At 40.3% G+C, this 21,343-nt stretch overlaps 3 protein-coding genes across 4 annotated transcripts in view; 2 read left to right on the top strand and 1 right to left on the bottom strand.

The window, feature by feature from the left end:
* Positions 1–724: 724 nt before the first annotated feature.
* On the top strand, positions 725–5,465 carry LOC144060402 (ATP synthase F(1) complex catalytic subunit beta, mitochondrial-like). The gene is made up of 10 exons (XM_077579932.1): positions 725–924; positions 1,506–1,679; positions 1,773–1,947; positions 2,572–2,693; positions 2,769–2,953; positions 3,505–3,663; positions 4,206–4,328; positions 4,401–4,613; positions 4,944–5,145; positions 5,219–5,465. The coding sequence occupies exons 1-10, from the start codon at positions 819–821 to the stop codon at positions 5,314–5,316; spliced, it is 1,557 nt and encodes a 518-aa protein (XP_077436058.1). The 5' UTR covers positions 725–818; the 3' UTR covers positions 5,317–5,465.
* Positions 5,466–5,490: 25 nt separating this feature from the next.
* On the bottom strand, positions 5,491–8,641 carry LOC144060403 (coiled-coil domain-containing protein 89). Of its 2 annotated transcripts, XM_077579934.1 has the most exons (7): positions 8,192–8,641; positions 7,102–7,574; positions 6,257–6,387; positions 6,038–6,174; positions 5,893–5,969; positions 5,712–5,811; positions 5,491–5,638 (listed from the first exon to the last, which is right to left on the bottom strand). In XM_077579934.1, exons 1-7 carry the CDS (start codon positions 8,285–8,287, stop codon positions 5,552–5,554), a joined length of 1,101 nt encoding a protein of 366 aa, XP_077436060.1. In that variant the 5' UTR covers positions 8,288–8,641; the 3' UTR covers positions 5,491–5,551. The 2 variants fall into 2 exon arrangements, with proteins under 2 accessions (XP_077436060.1, XP_077436059.1); XM_077579933.1 differs by having other exon boundaries at positions 5,543–5,811.
* Positions 8,642–9,415: 774 nt separating this feature from the next.
* The window catches only part of lrp2a (low density lipoprotein receptor-related protein 2a), a 55,164-nt gene continuing 43,236 nt past the window's right edge, over positions 9,416–21,343 (top strand). Inside the window, 13 exon segments of the mRNA XM_077579930.1 lie at positions 9,416–9,515; positions 9,518–9,576; positions 9,579–9,708; positions 15,352–15,459; positions 15,693–15,815; positions 16,352–16,468; positions 16,857–16,967; positions 17,049–17,162; positions 17,526–17,642; positions 18,518–18,661; positions 19,253–19,372; positions 19,460–19,588; positions 20,020–20,189. Coding sequence (XP_077436056.1) covers positions 9,431–9,515; positions 9,518–9,576; positions 9,579–9,708; positions 15,352–15,459; positions 15,693–15,815; positions 16,352–16,468; positions 16,857–16,967; positions 17,049–17,162; positions 17,526–17,642; positions 18,518–18,661; positions 19,253–19,372; positions 19,460–19,588; positions 20,020–20,189 — 1,527 coding nt within the window. The 5' untranslated portion in view covers positions 9,416–9,430.

The raw sequence follows: 21,343 nt of genomic DNA, 5'->3' as shown, positions 1-21,343 counted from the left end.
GGGTTGTTGTAGCTCACCTCTCAACTTGAATCAGCTGGAATAGTCTCCAGCTTTCCTATGACCCTGAACAAGGTTAGGCAGGATGACATAACTGCAATCCATTTGAAAAATGCATTTTTGTTGAATGCATTTAACCCCTGGGCGTTATTTGACAATTTTTTGGCTTTCTGTTGGTTCTGACCAAGCCATTTCAAAATAAAATAACGCCCAGGGACAAGGGATGCACCTTTCACTTTTTTTTCCAGACCGAGAACAAGAACTTACTGTTGCCGTTGCAAATGACCGATCCTTGATTATGTCTTGCATTTGTGGTGAAAATGTTTTTTATTTTCATCAAATTTGGTTTAAAAACACAAAATAAATGTTCATGAACATGGATAAGCTTCGCTCAAATATAACACTCAGAGTAAAAAAAAAATGTGCTCGTGGCATAAATTTGAAGTTAAAGTAAATCTGCACTGCCAAATGAAAATGTTTTTCATTTTTTTACCCGACACTTTTTTTTCTTTTCTTTTTTTCTTTCTGGAGAGCTCAGTATTGTTCATTCGGTAATTTTACCGATTTGACATATCAACATCATTGCTCTCTTTTTTTGTTGTTGATGTTGTTTGTTGTATACGACACTTTTTACCGAATGTGACGTCATTAATTAGTGTCTCGAGTCCAGAGCCGTATGCTAGTAGCCTAGTACCGCCCTCGTGCGGCAAGACTGCATACAAGCACGACACACTGCGCATGCGTAACCCTGCCGGCTCCCGTCTGCTCAGCAGTTGACTGAAGCTGTCCTCTGAGCGGCTTCACCTTCAGCCATCTTAACCATGCTGGGTACAGTAGGACGCTGCTATAACGGGGTTTTGCGGGCTTTTAAGCCCGGTGTCAACTCACTGAAGACGTTCGGCGGTAGAAATGTGAGCCTAAATTTGGGTAAGTTATTCTGTTTCCACCGCGCTGGACTGTCGCTGCTAAAATGTCCTCTGAACTGTGCCCATTGATTTGACGAGGCCTCTCTACCTTCCTCCCCTCAAATGTTTGATTTAAAAACTGATATATTCTGTTCTTTATCTTTGTGTTGACTATGTGGCAGTCAATTGTAGGTCGTTTTATTTCTTTTTAATCTGACCTTGTTGTCATGTCCGCCTCGATGACCTTTCATTGTAAAAGTCAAGCACCGCAAACGCATTCAAATTTGTCAGTCAAGACTCAAGAGTGTTGAGAAAATAACATGTACAGCTAATTGTTGTTGATTGTCTTTTATAACGGTTTCCCACCCCATGTTCTCATGTAAGCTAAATGAATAATAAATAAATAAATACATTAGAATTGAGTTTAAAAGTATGTTGTGGAAGCAGGGCAGTACAGCTACTGCCATATTTAATTTTAGTTAAAAACAAACAAACAAATTGAGTTTTTTTTAATTTTTATATTACAGTTTTCATTTGAAATTGAATTGTTGAACTTCCTGAGTGGTCCAATAATACCAATTGAGTTTTATTGTGTCATTGCAGGCAGGGGCTATGCGAGCCCCGCTACTCAGGCAGCTCTTGGCAATGGACGCATCACGGCTGTGATCGGTGCTGTTGTGGATGTCCAGTTTGACGAAGCTCTCCCGCCCATCCTTAATGCACTGGAAGTGATGGGCCGTGAGAGCAGGCTGGTGCTTGAGGTGGCACAGCATCTTGGTCAGTGAGTTAAATATGATGCCGAAGTAGAAGCGTGGTACAGTGAAGCCACAAATAATTGTTTTTATCTTCTCTGCACTTGGCTTTATCCAGGTGAAAACACAGTCAGGACAATCGCCATGGATGGCACGGAGGGTCTGATCCGTGGGCAGAAGGTTCATGATACCGGGGCCCCGATCAGAATCCCTGTGGGGCCAGAGACCTTGGGCAGGATCATGAATGTCATTGGAGAACCCATTGATGAACGTGGTCCTATTAGCACTAAACAGTAAGTTTTCTCGGGCCACATTTTACACTCCTCTGTTTTTTTTTAATGTAGAGCAAAATAGGTTTTAAAAGTCGGTCTAAAAATAATTGTCAAAATAGTTCCACTGCAACATAATACAAAGGATCTCTTTTAGACAGGCTGTGCCACAATTCCATACAAGAGTATGAAAACCTAGAATTTTTTTTATTGTACATTTAAAACAGATATAAAATTTGTGATTGTGAGTTAACTCATGAAGTCATGCAATTAATTTCGATTTAAAAAATGTAATCGCATGACGCTCCTAATTTTAATAATCTTTTCTTTTTTTAAATCGCCCCAGGCGATTACATTTTTTAATTGTGATTAATCACATGACTTCAATAGTTAACTCACGATTAATCATAAATTTTATATTTGTTCTAAATGTACAATAAAAAAAATTATAGGTTTTCATACTCTTGATAACAAAAGTGGAAAACATGTTAATCTAATAAAAATAGTGCAAATGAATTTTGGACGTCTATAGCCGTCAATGACAGTGAATGAGTTAATTGTACTTTTGACTTTCCACTAGACTTCTATTAATAGATGTTTTTAAATAGCAAAAATGGCGAGTTAAAAATAACCTCGGCTGTCTCTCAGGACTGCTCCTATCCACGCTGAAGCCCCTGAGTTCACTGACATGAGTGTGGAGCAGGAGATCTTGGTCACTGGCATCAAAGTGGTCGATCTCCTTGCACCTTACGCTAAGGGCGGAAAAATCGGTCAGTAGCAAGACATTGTTTAGATTATTTTACCCGAGTAAGCATCTTCTAACTATTGTGCCTTTTGTGTGCCAGGTCTGTTTGGCGGCGCCGGCGTGGGTAAGACGGTCTTGATCATGGAGTTGATCAACAACGTGGCCAAGGCTCACGGTGGCTACTCTGTGTTTGCTGGAGTTGGAGAGCGCACCCGTGAGGGCAACGATTTGTACCATGAAATGATTGAGTCTGGCGTCATTAACTTGAAGGACACCACCTCCAAGGTAGCGCCCTTATAACACATTCGCTACCAGCCATTTTAGAGAATTTTTACTTAAAAAAAAAAAAAAAAAAAAGGATATCGTGATCAATGATTCTAAGTGCACCAAATCTACCCAATGAAAGAATAGAGACTCTCTCCTGTCACTGGGAAAATAAGTTTTATTCAGATGTTTTATTTGGCATCAATAGTAGAACAAAGGTAGGTTTAACAAAATGCAGTAGTTTCTCCCAGTGGACTCGTTATTTAAAATGGTGCTTCGCTGCCAACTACTGGTGGCTGTGCAGCAGTGAAGTTGTTTTCAAGTTGAATTTGAAATGTGAAATGCCTGTCATAACCATTTATTCAATAGATAAAATGGACGTGATTTTTTTTTTTCTGGGAATAATAGATTGTCATTTACATGCATTTTTTCTTTATTGTGCAAGGCCTTCAAGGATTCAGTGCAGTTTCTGCATCGCCACAATTAAATGTGGATGATGCCAGTGTCTGCGTAGCTGATGGTCTTGCAGATGTACAGTCTCCATTCTAGCGTTTTAATGTTTGTGTTTCCAGGTTGCGCTGGTGTATGGTCAGATGAACGAGCCTCCGGGCGCTCGTGCCAGAGTCGCTCTTACCGGCTTGACTGTCGCAGAATATTTCCGCGATCAAGAAGGACAGGATGTGCTTCTCTTTATTGACAACATCTTTAGGTTTACCCAGGCTGGATCAGAGGTATACGGTGCACTATTCACAAAATGTTAGGGATATTCAACTTAGGGGTGACATTTCAAGATGAACCAAATGCAATGTACTTTTATAAACTTTTAAGCTCAGTATTGTTCATTCGGTAATTTTACCGATTTGACACGTCGTCATCATCATTGCTCACTCTTCTTTACATTTAAAATTATTATTATTATTATTATTTTATATTTTGTATGTGGGTGAGTATGTGCGTGCGTGTGAGTGTGTATTCATTAGTTCACCTAAAACCTATTAAAAAATCCCATACCGTTCACCTAAACCAAACACTTCAGAGCCGTCAGGAGACCCGAGGAAGGACCAGACTTTTAAATTTCCAATTTTCAATATATGTCCAACTGTTCAGTGTTTCAGTACTGTTCTCTAACAAGGATCTGAATGGCAAAATTTACATTAGTCAAATAAAGTTCCCCTGTAAAGAAATTTGACCTTAAAGTAGAATATCCCTAACGTGTAATTCTCTATTTAGTACCGATGGTATTATTTGGATTGATTGTGTAAATGTCCTTCAGGTGTCTGCCCTGTTGGGTCGTATCCCCTCTGCTGTGGGATACCAGCCTACCTTGGCCACTGATATGGGTACCATGCAGGAACGAATTACAACCACCAAGAAAGGTTCCATCACCTCAGTACAGGTAAGATGGTTGTTTGCGATTGACGCGGCCGCTTCCGTTGCAGAATCGAACGTAAACACGCTCGCATTGCAGGCGATTTACGTGCCCGCCGACGACTTGACCGACCCCGCTCCCGCCACAACTTTCGCTCACTTGGACGCCACCACCGTGCTGTCCCGCGCCATAGCTGAGCTGGGCATCTACCCCGCCGTGGACCCCTTGGATTCCACCTCCCGTATCATGGACCCCAACATCGTGGGGTCCGAGCACTATGACGTCGCTCGAGGTGTACAGAAGATTCTCCAGGCAAGACTTATGTCGACATTTTTTTTGGGGGGGGATGAATCAAAACGAGGTCTAATGTTTGTTTTTGTTTTTTTTCTGGAGAGCTCAGTATTGTTCATTCGGTAATTTTACCGATTTGACATGACATCATCATTGCTGGCCCTTTTTTTTTTTTGTATGTGTGTGTGTATTCATTAGTTCACCTAAAACCTATTTTAAAAAATCCCATACCGTTCACCTAAACCGAACACTTCCAGCCAGAGTCGTGAGGCCGTCAGGAGACCCGAGGAAGGACCAAAGGAAAAAAAAAGAAGAAAAAACGACATCTAATGATCTCAACGTCTTTTTCAGGACTACAAGTCATTACAAGACATCATCGCTATTCTGGGTATGGATGAGCTGTCTGAGGAAGACAAACTGACTGTATCTCGCGCTCGCAAGATCCAGCGTTTCCTGTCCCAGCCTTTCCAGGTGGCTGAAGTCTTCACTGGCCACATGGGGAAGTTGGTGCCCCTCAAGGAAACAATCCAAGGATTCCAGAGCATTCTAGCAGGTAGTGCCGCACAGGAATATTTTCCCACAATGGCTTTTCCTGTTAAAACCTTCCTTCCCCTACTCTTGTTCAGGTGACTACGATGCCTTGCCCGAACAGGCTTTCTACATGGTGGGTCCCATTGAAGAAGTGGTTCAAAAGGCAGAGAAACTGGCAGAGGAACACTCTTAAATAACAGTGTATGGAAAGTCTTTCTGATTTGTACAGTATCATTTCTATTTGAGGAATTAAGTTCTGACGTGTCATGTTCAATTATGTTGCGCTTTGCTTGTATCACTCTGGCAAGTTTAAAATGAGATTAAAGATGATATTGCGATAAAGCAATGCTCATTCTTAGTCCTTTTTGGGCATTGATCTTTCTAATGGAAACAAATTTGCGGGAGAGCGATTTGCAAAATCTTAAGGTTTAGTTCCTCATGTGTCGCAGTATCTTATTTAGCTCCCTTTCCTTAGTAAGCAGATTGCGGCTGTGCTCTCGGAATGCCTCGAAATCCTGTCAAATATTGATGTAAACATTTGAGTACGAGCATGTATAGGATGTGAGCATTTTTGTCTTCACAACAAACCTTTTTAAGCTGCTCATACTTTCTCCTGGCTTCTTCCAGGGCCAAATTGAGTGACTTGATTCTTGTGTCTGTGTTAACCGCCTGTACTTCCTGTTTAAACCTGAGTTCAAAGACACATGGCGGCGTGAAATTGGCATTACATTTTCACTACACAGCAGGCAAATTTAGCAAGCATGTTTACCTTTCCTCTGCTTTTGCCTGCGATCTCCGCTGATCTTTACATTGTACGTCTAGAAGCCGGAGTTCTTCTATCTTCTCCTGTAATGATGTAAGCGTATTAACAGGAAATGACACATGGTGTCGGGCGCCATTTTCCCCATATGTACCTGTATGGTGTGCTCTTGTTCCGCAGAGGTACGCAGCAATTTGTCTCTCTCTTTGGTGAGGCTTGTTATGGTTTTGTTCATTGTGGCTTCCTTCAATGCATGCTGCTCCTCGGCTTTTAGTAGTTTCAGTTTTACAGCTGATGGCGATAAAGAGAAAAGTTCCTCAGTGGCTTCGTATGTTGCATGCGGATAAACAGGACTGATTCGTTTACCACCTACTTCTCCACAGTTGATCGGTGAGGTCATGCTGCTGCTGAGATTTACTCAATTTTTCAAGTAGTGATGCCTCCATCTCTTGATGCTCTTTTGATTTTTTTAAGGATGTTGATTCACTTTGGGCCATTTTCTCCCTTATAAACAAAGTAGTGTATGTTGAGCTATTGTTGATCTTAAACTCCTTGACAAAACAACAACAAAAACTATAGTAGTGCCTTGAATTAAGAGTGACCTTAGCGGGTAGTAAATAATTCTCCTAAAAAGAGGATTCAAACTATTTCCTGTTACTTCCAAATTAAGTTAATTATCAAACAAAACAAAGGGAATTACATTCTTTGTATTTAGAATACCGGTAACCAAAAAACTCCTTTATAACGCCCCACTAGCTTAATGCTAACACATAATGGAAAACACCAGTGACTGGTTAACACTTAGCATCCATAGTAGTGGTGTTCTAACCCTTTATGCAACTGAGTCACAGTAGTTGAGAAACTACAGTACAGTACTCTTCAGTTTGTCTCTGCATAATAGTATACTGCCCCCAGTGGCCAATGCAGGAACACCAGAAGCAGCACAATGAATAGAAATTGAAGCATGAAATAATGATGCACAGTGCACACACTCTTATTATGTTATTACTCTGTTTTTATAAAGTATATTATAGAGTTCTGTTTTCCCTGTTTAAAAAAAAAAAAAAACTAAATTTTTCCGATATCATTTCCATTCATTCAAAGCGGTTGAAAAATAACTTTTAACTATTTAAAATTGTACATCAAGGCACCGCTGTATTTATTTGTTGCTATATATATATATATATATATATATATATATATAACCAAACATCTTACTTGTATGCAGTTTCCTTAGTTGAGAACACTTTTGTCAATGATTTGATTTCCTTTTTCATCTTTTGAATGGTCAGCTCTTTATCATGTAACTTTTGGGAGAAAAGCGTGTCATTTTCCGTCTGCAGCCGTTTGTTTTCCAGCTTCAGCTGTGCATTCTGGTGTTTGTACTCCTCCATGAACACGATAATCGCTCGGCTGTTGGCGTCTAAATCCAGAAATCTTTTCTCTACTAGCTCCACTCTCTGCTGCTTTTGCACCACTTCCTTCTGACAGCTGTCAAGTTGCTTCTCCAGCTGGGCCTTGACCTGCTGCAGGCTTTGGCATTGGTTGAACAGCTCATCTGACCTGTCTTTTAACACACAGGTCAGATTGGCTTGTTCTTTTACTCCCGACTGCAGCAGCAATGTCTCCGTTAAATCGGCAGCGGCGAGGTCCTTGCATTTCTCCAAAGTCTTCTGATTGATGTCCATGTGCTACGGAAAAGTCAAAGTTTGGTGATGGTGGTAACTGACCACAGTCTTAGCTACACATACATATTTATTACCTCTACAAAGATTTTTTTGGGGTCACTGTTATCAAGTATTAATCAAGGGTGCTGCAGGAAATTATGTCACTTAAACGGTCTAAAAATTATTTATCAATTACAAATGTCCCCCCCAGCCCATTTATCAATGACAGTGACGTATAGTGACAGGCAGAACAATTGAATGTTAATACAGATGCAGGATCTTATTGAAATATAATCAATGTGTACTTCCTAAATCATAAATAATAATAATAAATATCAGGTCTATATTTTCTGTAATAAATCGATGCTGTCTGTTGTTTTCCCCACTGAAATTTGCGGGCGCAATAAGTTGCTTGAGAATAAATTGAGTATTCATAGAATTTAAACATCGAACGGTACTTGTCTTAGAGATTTTAATACCAACTTTATTGACAAAACAAGTTTGAGAGACAACGCGTCAATAAATGACGTAAAGCCTCCAACGATATTAGCAGACTGACCAAAATCAACAGACAAACACTGATTTGAACATGAACCAGAATAATGTAACCATTTATAAGTGTCTGTAGTAACAATACTTACGGCAACGTTGAGTGACAGTCCAGAAAGTAACATGTTATCCTCGGACTTGGTCACTTTCTTCCTCACGTTTTCGGACCTTCTCCGTTGAGACGACATGGTAATAATTTAGAAAAAGCTCTCGAAGTTCTTGATGTATTCTTGAGTTTATATTCACGACTACGTTGTTTTCAAAAGACTCGTTAGTTTAGCTAAATTTTCGTTTTCATGAGTATGCTAGTAAGTTCATACTTTTATGCTAGCTAGACGATAAACTACTTGTGTACTTGCGTACTCAAACTTCCCGAGAGCACGAAGACCCTCCACGGACTTCATGACGTCACCAGCTCGTGAGTGTGTCGTCGTGTTCTTAAAAAAAACACCAAAGTTAGTCATAAACTTTTTCAAGAAAATCGAATTGGGGCGAACACGATGCTATTAAGTCACAACATTTCTTGTGTTCCTGGGTAAATGTATTCTTTTTTGGGGGGTCGTTTTGTTTTGCGTTGTTATGGTAAAAGAGCTACAATGCTAAGTCGTCATTTCTCCCCTCCCTTTTTTTCAACGGATAAACGTTCAAATGGACTCAAATTGTTTACAGGTAGGTTTAATGACAATTCAAAACCAGGTGTGCTGTGCTGTTTCAGCACGTGCTAAGGTTAGCGTCACACAGTACAAGCTAGGACACGTTATTATTTAAAAAAAAATCACGAAAATTACAGTAAATTATTAAATCATGATTGTTCGTTAGGCTGCCATTCTACTGATAGCAAGCGCAAAGCATTGTGGGATATCTTAAGTGTACCTAAAAGTGTCCCAAAGAAGCATGAAAGAAGTACATACTACACACACAAAAACAAGCTGATAAACTTTTCTTTATGTCCAAGTTTGAGTTGCTCGGTTGCTATTGGAAACCACGTCATGGCAACAGGTGCATGCAATGTCACGTTCTGGCCGCTACGTGGCAGCCTTCCACTATTAATTTACAAACAATGAAAACACATGGTGACTGCAGTTATGTTTTAATAAAAATTCCAACTTCTATTAGAATACATTTATTAATTTTCAAGTTAATTATGTGAATAGGAGGGATGATTCAGATTTATATTTTGTATAAGTCAGTAATGTATTTTATTTTTTGATACAAGTAATCAATATTTAATATATTTTGCCATTAATTGAGTGAGGTCTTTAATCTCTCCACAGGACTGAAGTGTATAAGAAGTGATGCAAGGTTTGTAGTCATGGGAGCTGCATATCATTATGCAGATTCCACGGCCCGCCTTGAGGGATTTATCCACAGGGTTGGGGGAGCGGCTGTCCTGCACTTTGCGCACGCCTCTTTTGATCAAGTCTTGGGCCAAGGAGCCCAGTTAGAGGAGAGCCAACAGCATCCTAGACCCCCCCGCCCCCCTCCTCCAGTCCCTGCAGCTCCTCCATCTGCACAGTGGAGCTGGACGGACCAGCCAGAATGTGGAGAGCGGTGCCACTCCAACTCTTTCTCCTCTTATTCTACTGGGTTACTTTGTGCCAATCAGAAGGTTAGTAGTATGTTTTGCTCTTTTTCTCTTGATGCATTTTTGAATTGATATGCTTGGGCTCTTGTTCACTTGTTGCCAAAGTTGGTTCAGACTATGAGACTGATCTGGTTGCAAAGATGCAACCGATTCATCTGTGAATTACACATGAAGTGGTTAATAAAAACAAACACTTGTGAATGATGGAAGGCTATTCTTATGTGAGTAGAATGTTGACATGCAACCAGGTGGAATAAGATGAATTTTACCACTCAGTGTTTTTACTAAGGTTGAGCACAAAGCCCCACTCAGTCAGAATGGAAGTTCTCCTGGAAGAACTTTTGCCTGAGCTTTACTGTTGCTAGGTAACAGAACAGAGCATGTGACTTACAATCTGTAAGTACTGAGAGGTACTGGTTAAAAAAGTTCATTTCGACGAGGCATACTTTGAGCCGCACGACCGCAAACTTCAACTCAAGGAATAGAACTGACTTTTTTGATAAGGCCGAGACATCAGGACTGCTCCAGTTTGACTCTTTCTACATTTTCGATGGGTGTTTGTCTCTTGTGTTTGTAGCCCAGCTAGATCCTGCTTCTCAAATTGTAATCTGCTTTCTTTTTGCTCAACCCTTAGGATGTAAGCTTCTTAGTGTGAATGTGGCTACTAATTACACTGCAGCTGCTGTAGAATGGAAGCATTTCTACCTAAGTAAAGCTTGTAGAGCCACAGCTTCCCTGCTTGGATATGCCCTGGAATAAACTGGCTGATTTCACCTCTCCGCTTATCTGACGGACAAAAATGGATGATTAATAGTTGAAATGGGGCTGCGCTTACAGTAAAAGTGTGAATAATGTGCTGTACTTTGCTGACGTTTGAGATGTAAATGATGACTCATGTCATGTGACTTTGTCAGCATGTTTGTCATTAGTGCTAAAATGTTGACTGACAGGCCACAAGTGAGCCACCTGCACAATCTATTACATGTACATTCGGTTTTGATTTGATAAAATGCAATGAAATATTGCTGCAAAGATTCATACATACAATGTCATTTCTAATATATATATTTTTTTTTTAGCTAGAATTGAAAGAGTCAACTAAAAGTTCACCAATAGAAATTGCGACCACAATGGAAAACATGCTTTTAAAATAATTCCTAATTTCCTATACATAACTGTGCATTATTTTTGCAAATGCCAAAATAACGATGCAAACAAATAGCTTTTCAATATATTTTTCAAAAAGTAACCAAAATCTAATACCACTTAACAGTAACAAAATAAAGATCTTTTAAAATGTTCAATTAATTAATTTACGCAGTGCATCATTCTAGTAAAAGTGCTTATCTACTGTCAGTAATGTCTTACTTATGTGATTTGCTGTGACAGTTGGGGGTACTTTCTCCAGTGGGTGCTTCATCACCCCCGCCCCAACAAAATGAAGCCCCCATAACCTTTAGTAGCTCCTTATCCAGGCTTCGTCACACTGCAAAAATGCTGGTAATGGTCATGGTTCATTAACTCTCCTGAATAATTTTTCACTCCTTGTGAACAGAGTTGTTAATCTGCATTCATTCACATTTGTTTTAGTCAATTAACGACGCTTTGTGTAGCCTATAAGCTACAATTTCACATTATTGTAAACATATTTTTGTAATGTGGTCATGGTGGGAGTTTGGATTGTGCTTATTGTATTGATGAAAAACACCTTTTGTTATGTTCAAACTTGGACTGAGCGTGCATGTTAAACCTCACCCTTTCCGGCGCAGCAGCCTAAATCCTTGTACAGCCGTTACATTGCTTTAAATTGATCTTTTTTTTTTTTAGATTTGTGACAATGCAGCTGCCTCACTGCCATGTGATCACTTCATTTCTCATTATGTTTTGCATAGTAACATACCCCCCCACTCCCCTCTAAAAAAAAAAATGTTGAGGATTTTTCACTTCTAACCATATGAAGGCTGTCGGTCCATGCTCCATTCAGGGGTTGGTTGCATGCCAGTGCCAAAAGCAGTCAGGCCTTTCACTGTTTTGTTTGTAGCACTAAGCGCCAAAGTCACTTGTTTGGCAATTGACTGCATTCTGCCGCATGCATTTCCATATGAAACGGGCCGCAGCACTTTGCTCTGACAGCGCGGACAGCTCCGGCGTTTCATGCGGCCAGCGGACGTTTTCTTTGCCGCTCAGCGGGTGCGGAGGCCTGCGCCAAAACAAGCAGCATTTGGCGAAAGCTTAACGACGCCACAAGAGATGTTTCAGGGGTCAGGTGTGGTTTTCTCCATGCATCCAAAACGCACTGTACCCTCTTCTCTCCATCAGGGTGACACTTCCACTTATGAGTTTACATCCCTACTGGCGCTTCTTTTGTGCCATTGTGATTCCACAGTGGGCTTGGGGAGGGGCTTCATTGGAATGAAAATTCCTCTAATGTTCTTCCCTCAGAGTAGTGGGGCATCTTTGCTGCTTTGTTGTCTCCTGCTGTGCGTTTAAGTTGCAATAAGAAAAGACAAGGCTGGACAAAAGAGAAAGGAAAACATTGAATTACTCAAAAAACGTTTATGCAAATGAAGTTCTAAAACATGGAGCGTTGGATCTTGATAATAACCTGAGTGTGTCTCAGAATGAATTTCTTTCTACAAGAGTGTGTGTCTGTGGGAGATTTTTGTTTGTTTTTGTTATATCATCCACAAGAACATCATGTCAGAGGTCACTCATGTTGACATTCACAATCTGTTTCTGTTATATACACATTATTACCAGTTAAACCGATTAGTCAATGAGTTGACTTTCCTATTCCGCATCAACGTTTAAAGCTTGAAGTCAACTGATGACTAAACGTGTTTTTGGCATTGCGTCTTCAAATCAACCAATTTATAGACGTCTTTAGCTCTGTTGATCAGCGAAATAGCAGGTCAAAGGCGACATGTCGTTATACATCTTCACAAGTGCTAGAGTACAAAAATCTGATTGTTGTGCGTTAAAATTGCGGTTAGCCTTGCTAGCTGCGGCTATTCCGATTGCCGCTAGTCCTAAAATATTCACACCAGCAGCGGAATGGCTAATAATGGACAGAAAACACATGTCTTAGAGTACAAAAATATGATCATTGTAAGTGAGAATAGCGGTTAGCCTCCCTAGCTTTAGCTATTCCAATTACCGCTAGTTATAAAATATTTAGACCAGCAACATAATGGCTAAGAATATACTGTATGGGCAACACATGTCAATAGCAAACTATGCTAGCCTACTGCCTACCCTTAACCCTGGAGAACCCACAGGGTCAAATTTGGCCCCTATAAATTCTGCTACTCAAATAACAAAGACCTTTTTTATTTTTTATTTTATTTTTTACAAATTTAACTTCAAAAGTCCAGAGTGCCACTTCTGACCCCTGCATGGGGCCATCTAGTGGATGAATATTGCACTTACATGAGCCAGAGTGGTGGTGACAAGATGGCTGGCAACATGCTGTTTTGTTGAGCTGGAAATCAATCCAAACAAAACCATCTTCTCAGTAAACCATCAGATGGTAAAATTGTGTTGTTTTTTTTGTTAATCTATTTCATATCATGTTGCAGAATGCCTAGGAGTATGTTTTATATATATATTTTGATAAATTAGCAACTCTGAGCTAGTTAAAAAAAAAAGCGTTAAAATTGAAAAAACATATATTTTGGTGTTCAGTGAACTTATAGCAGTCATATAATGTATAATTCATAATTTTCCAAAGAAGAAAAGGGTTCTTGGATTCTCCAGGGTTAAATACAGTAAAAGTGTAAGTGCAATAGAAAAACAGTGAAACTGAGGAATGTCTATTTTTTTGGGGGCCTGGCAACGATGTCTAGAACACGCTATAGAAAACGGTGAAAGCAGCTAGCAAGCCCATTGACAAAAAAAAAACATGTGCTGGGCTCCCACTAATTACAACAGCTACATTCAGAATAATGTTGAGTTATATTTTTTTTATCATTTTATTAAATTTGCTTCTACGCCACACTGGGCCGTAGTACTGTGCTTAAAAATAAATAAATAAAGAAATAAATAAATAAATGATTAATCAACTTAAAATAGACTTTATCACATGATAGTCAACTACATAAAATATTTTATATACATCAAGAATTTACACTACTATAAATTGTAGGAAATATTAATGCTCAAGGTTATAGTGGAACCAAAGCGTTCAGAGGCTGCATTATTAACCACTTGATGACAGCTGACATCACTACCCAAAATGATGCAGTTAAGAAATGCACATGAGGTGAAGGGTCAAGTTCATTCCTAATGTGAGGTCAAGGCTGCCAGTTTCTTCCTCATCAAACTCATCCAAGGCTGCTTAATGGACTTTTTTTGTGCACTGGGTTTTAGTGTTTAATTGTTTGAGACAAAACTCTTGCAAATTTTGTCCATGAAGTGGATTTTTAAAGACCATCTTCAAGCATTCTCCACCAATCACCACTTCTCCTCACTGAGACATCTCAGCGTGGACATGGTCAGTATGTTGCATAGTTTCGGGCTAACAGAGTCAATTGATTGAAATGCACATTCCTGTTCGGATAGTTGTGATGGAGTGTTCTGACACTCAGCTATTCTGCCTGAATCGTCCCCCTCCCCCTGGAAGATGCCAGAGAGTGGTACCTTATCTCCACAAATGCCACTCATTTGGGAACATCAAAAGGAGGCTCGTATGTGTGCAGAAGAGGATTGCGTAACATCCTGGGAAAGGGGGGGTGGGGGTGGGGGGGTGGATGGCACGCCTGTCTCCACCACTCATCAACGGCGCTAACAGCACGTTTCATCCCACTCCTCATAAGATTTTTTTTCATTACCTATGGAATACTTAGCATGCATACTTTGGCCCTTATTTTTTGACAGAGACAAATCTGTTCTAATCATTTTTAGATATTTATAAAGACCGCTGAACCACCAGTCGCTTTTCACAGCTTTTTTCCCCTCGACATGATCCTCTTAAGCAACTGACCTGTATAATCACTGTGCCACTTTTCTCTTTATTTTGCCCACATTGTTACTGCATTATTAGTAGTACTGACATCACAAACCCTGCAACAAATTACTTAATTTAAACAATAAAGCTTAGTCTGATAAAATAATCTATAATTATTATATATATTTTTTTACTTAAAGGGGAAGTCTAAATAAAAATAAAAATCTTGACAATAATATGGTCTATGCAGCTCCACTAGTCTAAATACAGTATTCTGGTTAATATTGCCTTAGTGGAATATTAGTTAAGCAGAAAAACCCAGCAGTTTTTATCAATATCAGAAGGCGGCCATATTGGTACTTGCCGTGACATGAAATCACAGTTGCTCAGATCTCAGGTAACAACCAATCAGAGCTCAGCTTCAGAAAACAGGTGAGCTGTGATTGGTCGTTGCTTGAGCCCTGAGCAACTGTGATGTCATCTTCAGTCGACAGCAAGTGGCAAAATGGCCGCCCCCTGAGATGGATAAAAATGGCTGGATTTTGCTTCATAACTCAAATTCCACAAATGTAATATTAATCAGAATGTCATGTTTAGAATATTGAGGTCACATAGAACATATTATTGTCAAGAAATGTTTAAGGTTGACTTCCCCTTTAAAATAAAAAGTAAATTCTACCAAGTGATATTCCAGTACTGTGTGTGTATGTTTGTGTGTATAGGATGTGAACTGGGGCAGTTCCGCTGCGGGACAGGCCGATGCATCCCATGGGACTGGCACTGCGACGGGACATCAGACTGCTCAGATGATTCTGATGAACAAGAATGTCGTGAGTTAATATGAACCCATTCACAACCTGACAATTGGGCCGTTGCTTTATCCAGGAAGGGTTTAATTGCTGCTTTGCTATATAAGAACTCATATCTTGCCCATTTCGAATTTTTGCATATTTTTTTTTTACTTTATTATTATACATATTAGCAATTACTGATCAGCTTTTAAGAAAATACTGTATATAAGTATTGTGCAGAAAAAGAGTCGGTGTGCCTCTCTGCCTTACAGCTCAGATAACATGCGATGACAGTCACTTCCAGTGTTTGAGCGACGGCGAGTGTATCCCAGATGTGTGGGTGTGCGATGATGAAGAGGACTGCGAAGACGGCTCAGACGAGAGGCAAAACTGTCGTAAGTTATCTGTCTTCCGACTGACCCTCTCATTAGCTTTGATTTCGCCACAGGCACTAGTTTGTCTTTTGTAAATCACCTTCATTTGACACATTGCTTTGTCACTCTTTACACACTCTATAACCATTAAATGAGATACAGCTGCACCCCTTATGTAGCCAAACAAGGGCACCAACATCTTCTTACGTCTCACATGATCATCATATCTGACTAGGGATGTTCAAAGTGTTGTTGTTTTGGTTCCAAATGTGAAGATGTGCTGCTGTCGGTGCACCCCAAAATCCTGAAATATCGTAAACTATTCGCCTTATCAATTTTAGGTGAAGGTCCAATCTGTGCTCAATAAATGCTAACATTAGCCAAAAATGTCCACCCTGTCATTGTGTGTGAATTGACCAGCTACTTTATCCAACAAATGTGAAAGTTCAGTGGAAAATCTCTACTCTTTTGGGTGATATTAAAAAGTCTCTAAGGTGATATGGTGGTATTTACTCAAACTTTTTACTAGCTGCTAAAAGTTTCCAATCCATCCTCAGCTGGCAGAACATGCACCAGTGGGCAGTTCAGCTGTAGCAACGGCGCGTGCGTCCCGGCCGAGTACCGATGCGACCACCTGTCTGACTGCACCGACGGCTCAGATGAGAGAAACTGCAGTAAGTCTCCTCCAAGGTGGTTTCCCCATATTTTATCACCATCCTCCTCTGGCATTTGATTCAATTCGTTCAGATTAAGAGGCTCGCTGACAGACACAAGGGGCCACAATATGCTTCTTGTTGTCAGAGTTTGATTGCGGATTCCTCGGTGGATTAGTCAAGATGAAGTTCAACTGCTATGCCGCTATTGTCCCCGGTGCGCTCAAAGCACTGTATGCTATGGGAATCCAACAATTGCAAGAATGTGGCTGCAAATGCTGTCGCTACGGTGGCAGCGTTTAATTGCCCCCGGCTTATTCGTCCCATGCGCCAAGCTTTTCACCGACTGTCCCGCTGTCAGGTTGACATGTTTGCATTACGTTGCTCAGATGATGATCTAATATTTCAGATTACCCAGAGTGCACAGATCTTAGATGTGCTAATGGTGCCTGCTACAACCGGACCCAGAGATGTGACCACATACTTGACTGTCGAGATGGCTCTGACGAAGCAAATTGCAGTAAGTCCATTTTAGACCTTGATATGGCCTTGGCGGCAACCCCACGAAAGTATGATGAGGTGTGTTGCGCTTTTTCTTTAGCACAGCACTGCAGTACAAGCCTGTACCCATGTCATAATGGGATGTGCGTTCCTCAACGTTATATCTGTGACCATGACGACGACTGTGGGGATCGAAGTGACGAACTAAATTGCAGTAGGACAGCCCTTCTACTTTCTCGTTGAATTAACTTCTAGGGCTCTATTTTTGTAGACACTTCACGATGTAGATGTTTTGGCCTTATTAAAAACTGCTTCTGTCCTCCGCTATGTCAACATCTGCCGGCTGTAATCACCCCCACAAGTCTGTAGACTTCCCTTTTTCAGATCTGCCAAACGCGCCTGTCTGCCAAATTACCAACACCAGGTCTAACCTGCCTCAGCTGCAGGGCTACACCACGTGCCGCGCAGGATTCTCACCATTTACGAAAATAGAGCCTCTGATGTCTAGCTTTCTCACCAGCAATACTCGGAATTCGTATTCTTTATTGACTACTAAAAGTGTCCCCTTCATCTTCAGCATATCCGCCATGCAGGGGCAATTACTTCACGTGCCCCAGCGGTCGCTGTATTCATCAAGTATGGCTTTGTGATGGAGAAGACGATTGTGAAGACAATGCAGATGAAAAAGGCTGCGGTATGGATGTACACCAGTTATATACGCCGATATGATACACATGGCCATTACTCGTACACGAATGGAAGAAAAATATTGAGTTAAAGTAAATGTAAATGAATCCTTTAAAACCTGTCTACCATTTTTTTTGCCATAAAATGGCTGTCATTCAACCTGACTATAGAACCAAAACCCTGCTAAAAGGGCTAACAACCTTAGCAATTTGTAAACTTAAAGTCCCTGTAAAGTGAAAATAAATGTCTTGTAAATTTGAATACCACAGAGAGAAAAATAAATAAATAAATAAATAACAGGGAAACTGAAATGGTAAAAAAAAGAAGAAGCAGTTTTGTGATACAAAATTATTAGATTACGACCTACTGTAGTTCTCAGCCTTTGTGCATGTTTTTAGCAGTTATCTTTAAGCTTGCATAAAATGTTTTAAAATAAATCTCTGAATTCACTTTACAGTGTCTTTAACGGATTTCCAGTATCTAAAGTTAGAGGCGATTCCCAAGCTGCTTTTCCTGCGCTCTTCAAAGTGTCATTCAACTGGCTCTTTGTGGCACACGATTGCACAGAACCCCCCCACCCCCCACCCCCTTGCCCAACCCCCTCCCACCCCCAATCCCACCAGAGGGCTTTAGAATTTGTCCACATGGCTGTGAAGAGTGTGTGTTTTTAGAGGATGGGTTGCAGAAGCCCCCTGTGACCCTCTCAGAGTTCCCTGCAGTGATTTAAAGCGACAGTCCTTACACTGACAATGACGTCATCGGTACAACTTTTTGTCAAAAACAATGTCACATTATTTATTTACTTATTTAATGCTCCACGTGGTGTTGATGGTTTTATTTGTAAACAAGTGATGGTATTTTTTATTTATTTTTGTTCAATAGAAAATGCAGTGCATGAGTGTTACCCAGGAGAGTGGCCATGCCCGTCTACTGGTGTGTGCATCCCCATGGATCAGCTGTGTGACGGGACGCTTCACTGCTCTGAAGGAGAGGACGAAACCAACACAACTGCTGGACGCAATTGCAGTTAGTACCATTGCAGTCTGTCTGTCTTCAAGCACGCCCATGTCAGGCTCTTCTCATTTCAAAATAACACGAGTCAGCATTTTCATTTGGTGACAAATCAGTCTACAGTGTGTGTAAAATACAACCAGAAAAATATAAAACAATTTGCTCCCAGTTTTCATGAAGGCGACACATCTTCAAATGAAAGGCTTATTTCTCACAAATGTGTTAAAATGTGTGTTTTAGTGAAGACAATACCACTTATTCGCAGTATAACTTTGGACATTGGTTCTCATGGTAGATACTGACAAGTTTTGGTACCTAATAAAGTGACTTTTTAATTGTGTCTTTACAAATGTTTGAACCAGTTCATCTGAGTTGCTGAATTGAGTCAGTATTCCTAATAGAATTTGGACATTTTCACTTAGGGGTGTACTCACTTTTGTTGCCAGCAGTTAAGACATTAATTTCTGTTTTTTGAGGTGTTTGGAGGAGACAGTAAATTGAAGCAGTTCTACAAACTATACACTAACTGTTTTACCTTGTAGCAAAGTAAGATATGTATTTCCAAAATGCAAAGGGTGTACTCACTATTGTCCTTCTATTTGCTAGGTGTCTGGAGATGTTCGTCTCTGAGTTGTGAGCATCGTTGTCATCCTTCTCCTGATGGAGGAACCTGTTCCTGTCCTTCGGGATACACTGTTAGCAGCAATGACAGTCGCTCGTGTATAGGTAGATTTTATTCATGTATTTAACTTCAGCTGAGTACAACCAAGGTACTTTTGAGTTCAATATAGAGGGTTTTTGTTTCCATTCAAGACTTTGACGACTGCTCAATGTGGGGAGTGTGCGACCAGCTGTGCGAGGACCGCGTTGGTTCTCATCACTGCAGCTGCAGGGAGGGCTACATCCTGGAGCAGCACAGATACTGTCGAGCCGACACCTCGTGTAAGTGCGACGTTTCCTCTCCGTCTTACACACAGTGAGCTCTTGACATCTCTGAATGAGCCATCAAAACAATGTCCATTAGCATAACCCCCTTCCCTGTAGACGACCCCCGTGGGCTGCTTTGCCGGACGCATGTTCTCCTTCCTGGTGCATTGTGCCATCCACATTGTTGTTTTAGTAAAGTCTCTTGGCTTTGTGGAGTTGAGAGTCTGACCTCTTTGGCTTTTGCCTGACTAAGAGGAGTGTGTATTGAAAGTGGGTGAAAAGCACTTTACCTTTCTGTAATAACATGACACATTCTGTAAAATTTCCACTCCTTGAGGCCTACGTGCACACCCAAAAAAAATTTGCTTAACTGTGGAAAAATGTAATCAGAAACAATTTTATGCTTCCTTCTGTTTGTGAATAGTTCTATTTTGCTGTTCTTGCAGCCGGAGCCCCTTCCTTGGTGTTTTCCAATGGCAGAGACTTACTAATAGGGGACATCCATGGCAACAGTCTGCACACTTTGGTACAGTCACAGAACAGAGGGATTGCAGCGGGAGTGGACTTTCATTTTGATCTCCATATGATCTTCTGGACTGACACCATTCAGAATAAGGTAAGTGAAATTACACTGGTACCTTTAGATTTGATAGATCCAACTTGAGAGAGTCTCTCTCTCTCTCTCTCTCTCTCTCTCTCTCTCTATATATATATATATATATATATATATATATATATATATTTATATATATATATATATATATTTTTTTTAATTATTATTATTATTATTATTTTTTTTTTTTTTTTTTGGGGGGGGACATTATTTTGCTGGTCAAACAGAAGCAAAAAATAATAATCTTGTTCCTTAAGTGGTCCTCTTGTTTTTATCTACCAATCTCTGGCCTGTAAACAGTGCTTCACAATGTTTCGGAACATACTTTCAGCACTACCTAACTTGCATTCTTGGTTTCACTCTCACTTACATACCATTGACACCATAATTGTATGCTAAATTCTGCACTTTGTGGATTAAGATTCCATTGTTTCTTTGTTGAGCCAGGATAAAGAATCACCATAGCACAGACTTTTTGAGTCATGCATCACTGCCTGTTGATGAAGTAGTAGTCATGTTGCGTAGAAGTTATCACTTGAAATATCTGCAAGGTTGATACAGTAATTAAGCGACGGCTGATGGCTCCTGTGCAGTGGGGTCATCATGAAGGGGAAGCTCTGTAAGATGTGAAAACAAATCCATGTGTATTATCTTTAGCCCTATCTGATTAGCAGGTATGATGGCCACATACCAGGGCGCAATTTTGTAATACAAGCTCGCTTGAGTAATTATGCTGTATTTGTTTTCAGTGGCACCGTCCCTCCAAACGCATTCTTCTTTGCTAAAAAAAAAAAATAAAAATGAAGGGCAGCTGCCAGGTTGAAGGGTCAGGGTACATCTTTTAAAAGGCATCTTTGTAAATTAAATGCCTCTGTAATTAAACGCATCTGTAGCTCCATGATTAAAGTAGCCAGAGTGCAAGCAGGGCATGTGAATGCAACCAAAGACGTTAGATGACCACATCTACAGTTTCTCATTCAAACAGGCTGGCTGGTGATTCAGCACACTTCATGACAAGCGTCAATTCGGCAGATAGCCCATAGTTTGTAAATATTCTTCAAAAAAAGAGGCATTAATATATTTATTGCTCAATGCTGGTTAGGGTTAATTTCACACTAAATGTAAAACAAAGAGATTTACATGTTGTGAATTGAAAA

Source organism: Vanacampus margaritifer, chromosome 11, assembly GCF_051991255.1.
Source record: "Vanacampus margaritifer isolate UIUO_Vmar chromosome 11, RoL_Vmar_1.0, whole genome shotgun sequence".
In the NCBI taxonomy this organism is placed as follows: domain Eukaryota; kingdom Metazoa; phylum Chordata; class Actinopteri; order Syngnathiformes; family Syngnathidae; genus Vanacampus; species Vanacampus margaritifer.
Note: the sequence above shows the minus strand (reverse complement) of the source record. Positions and strands in the feature narration are given on the sequence as shown.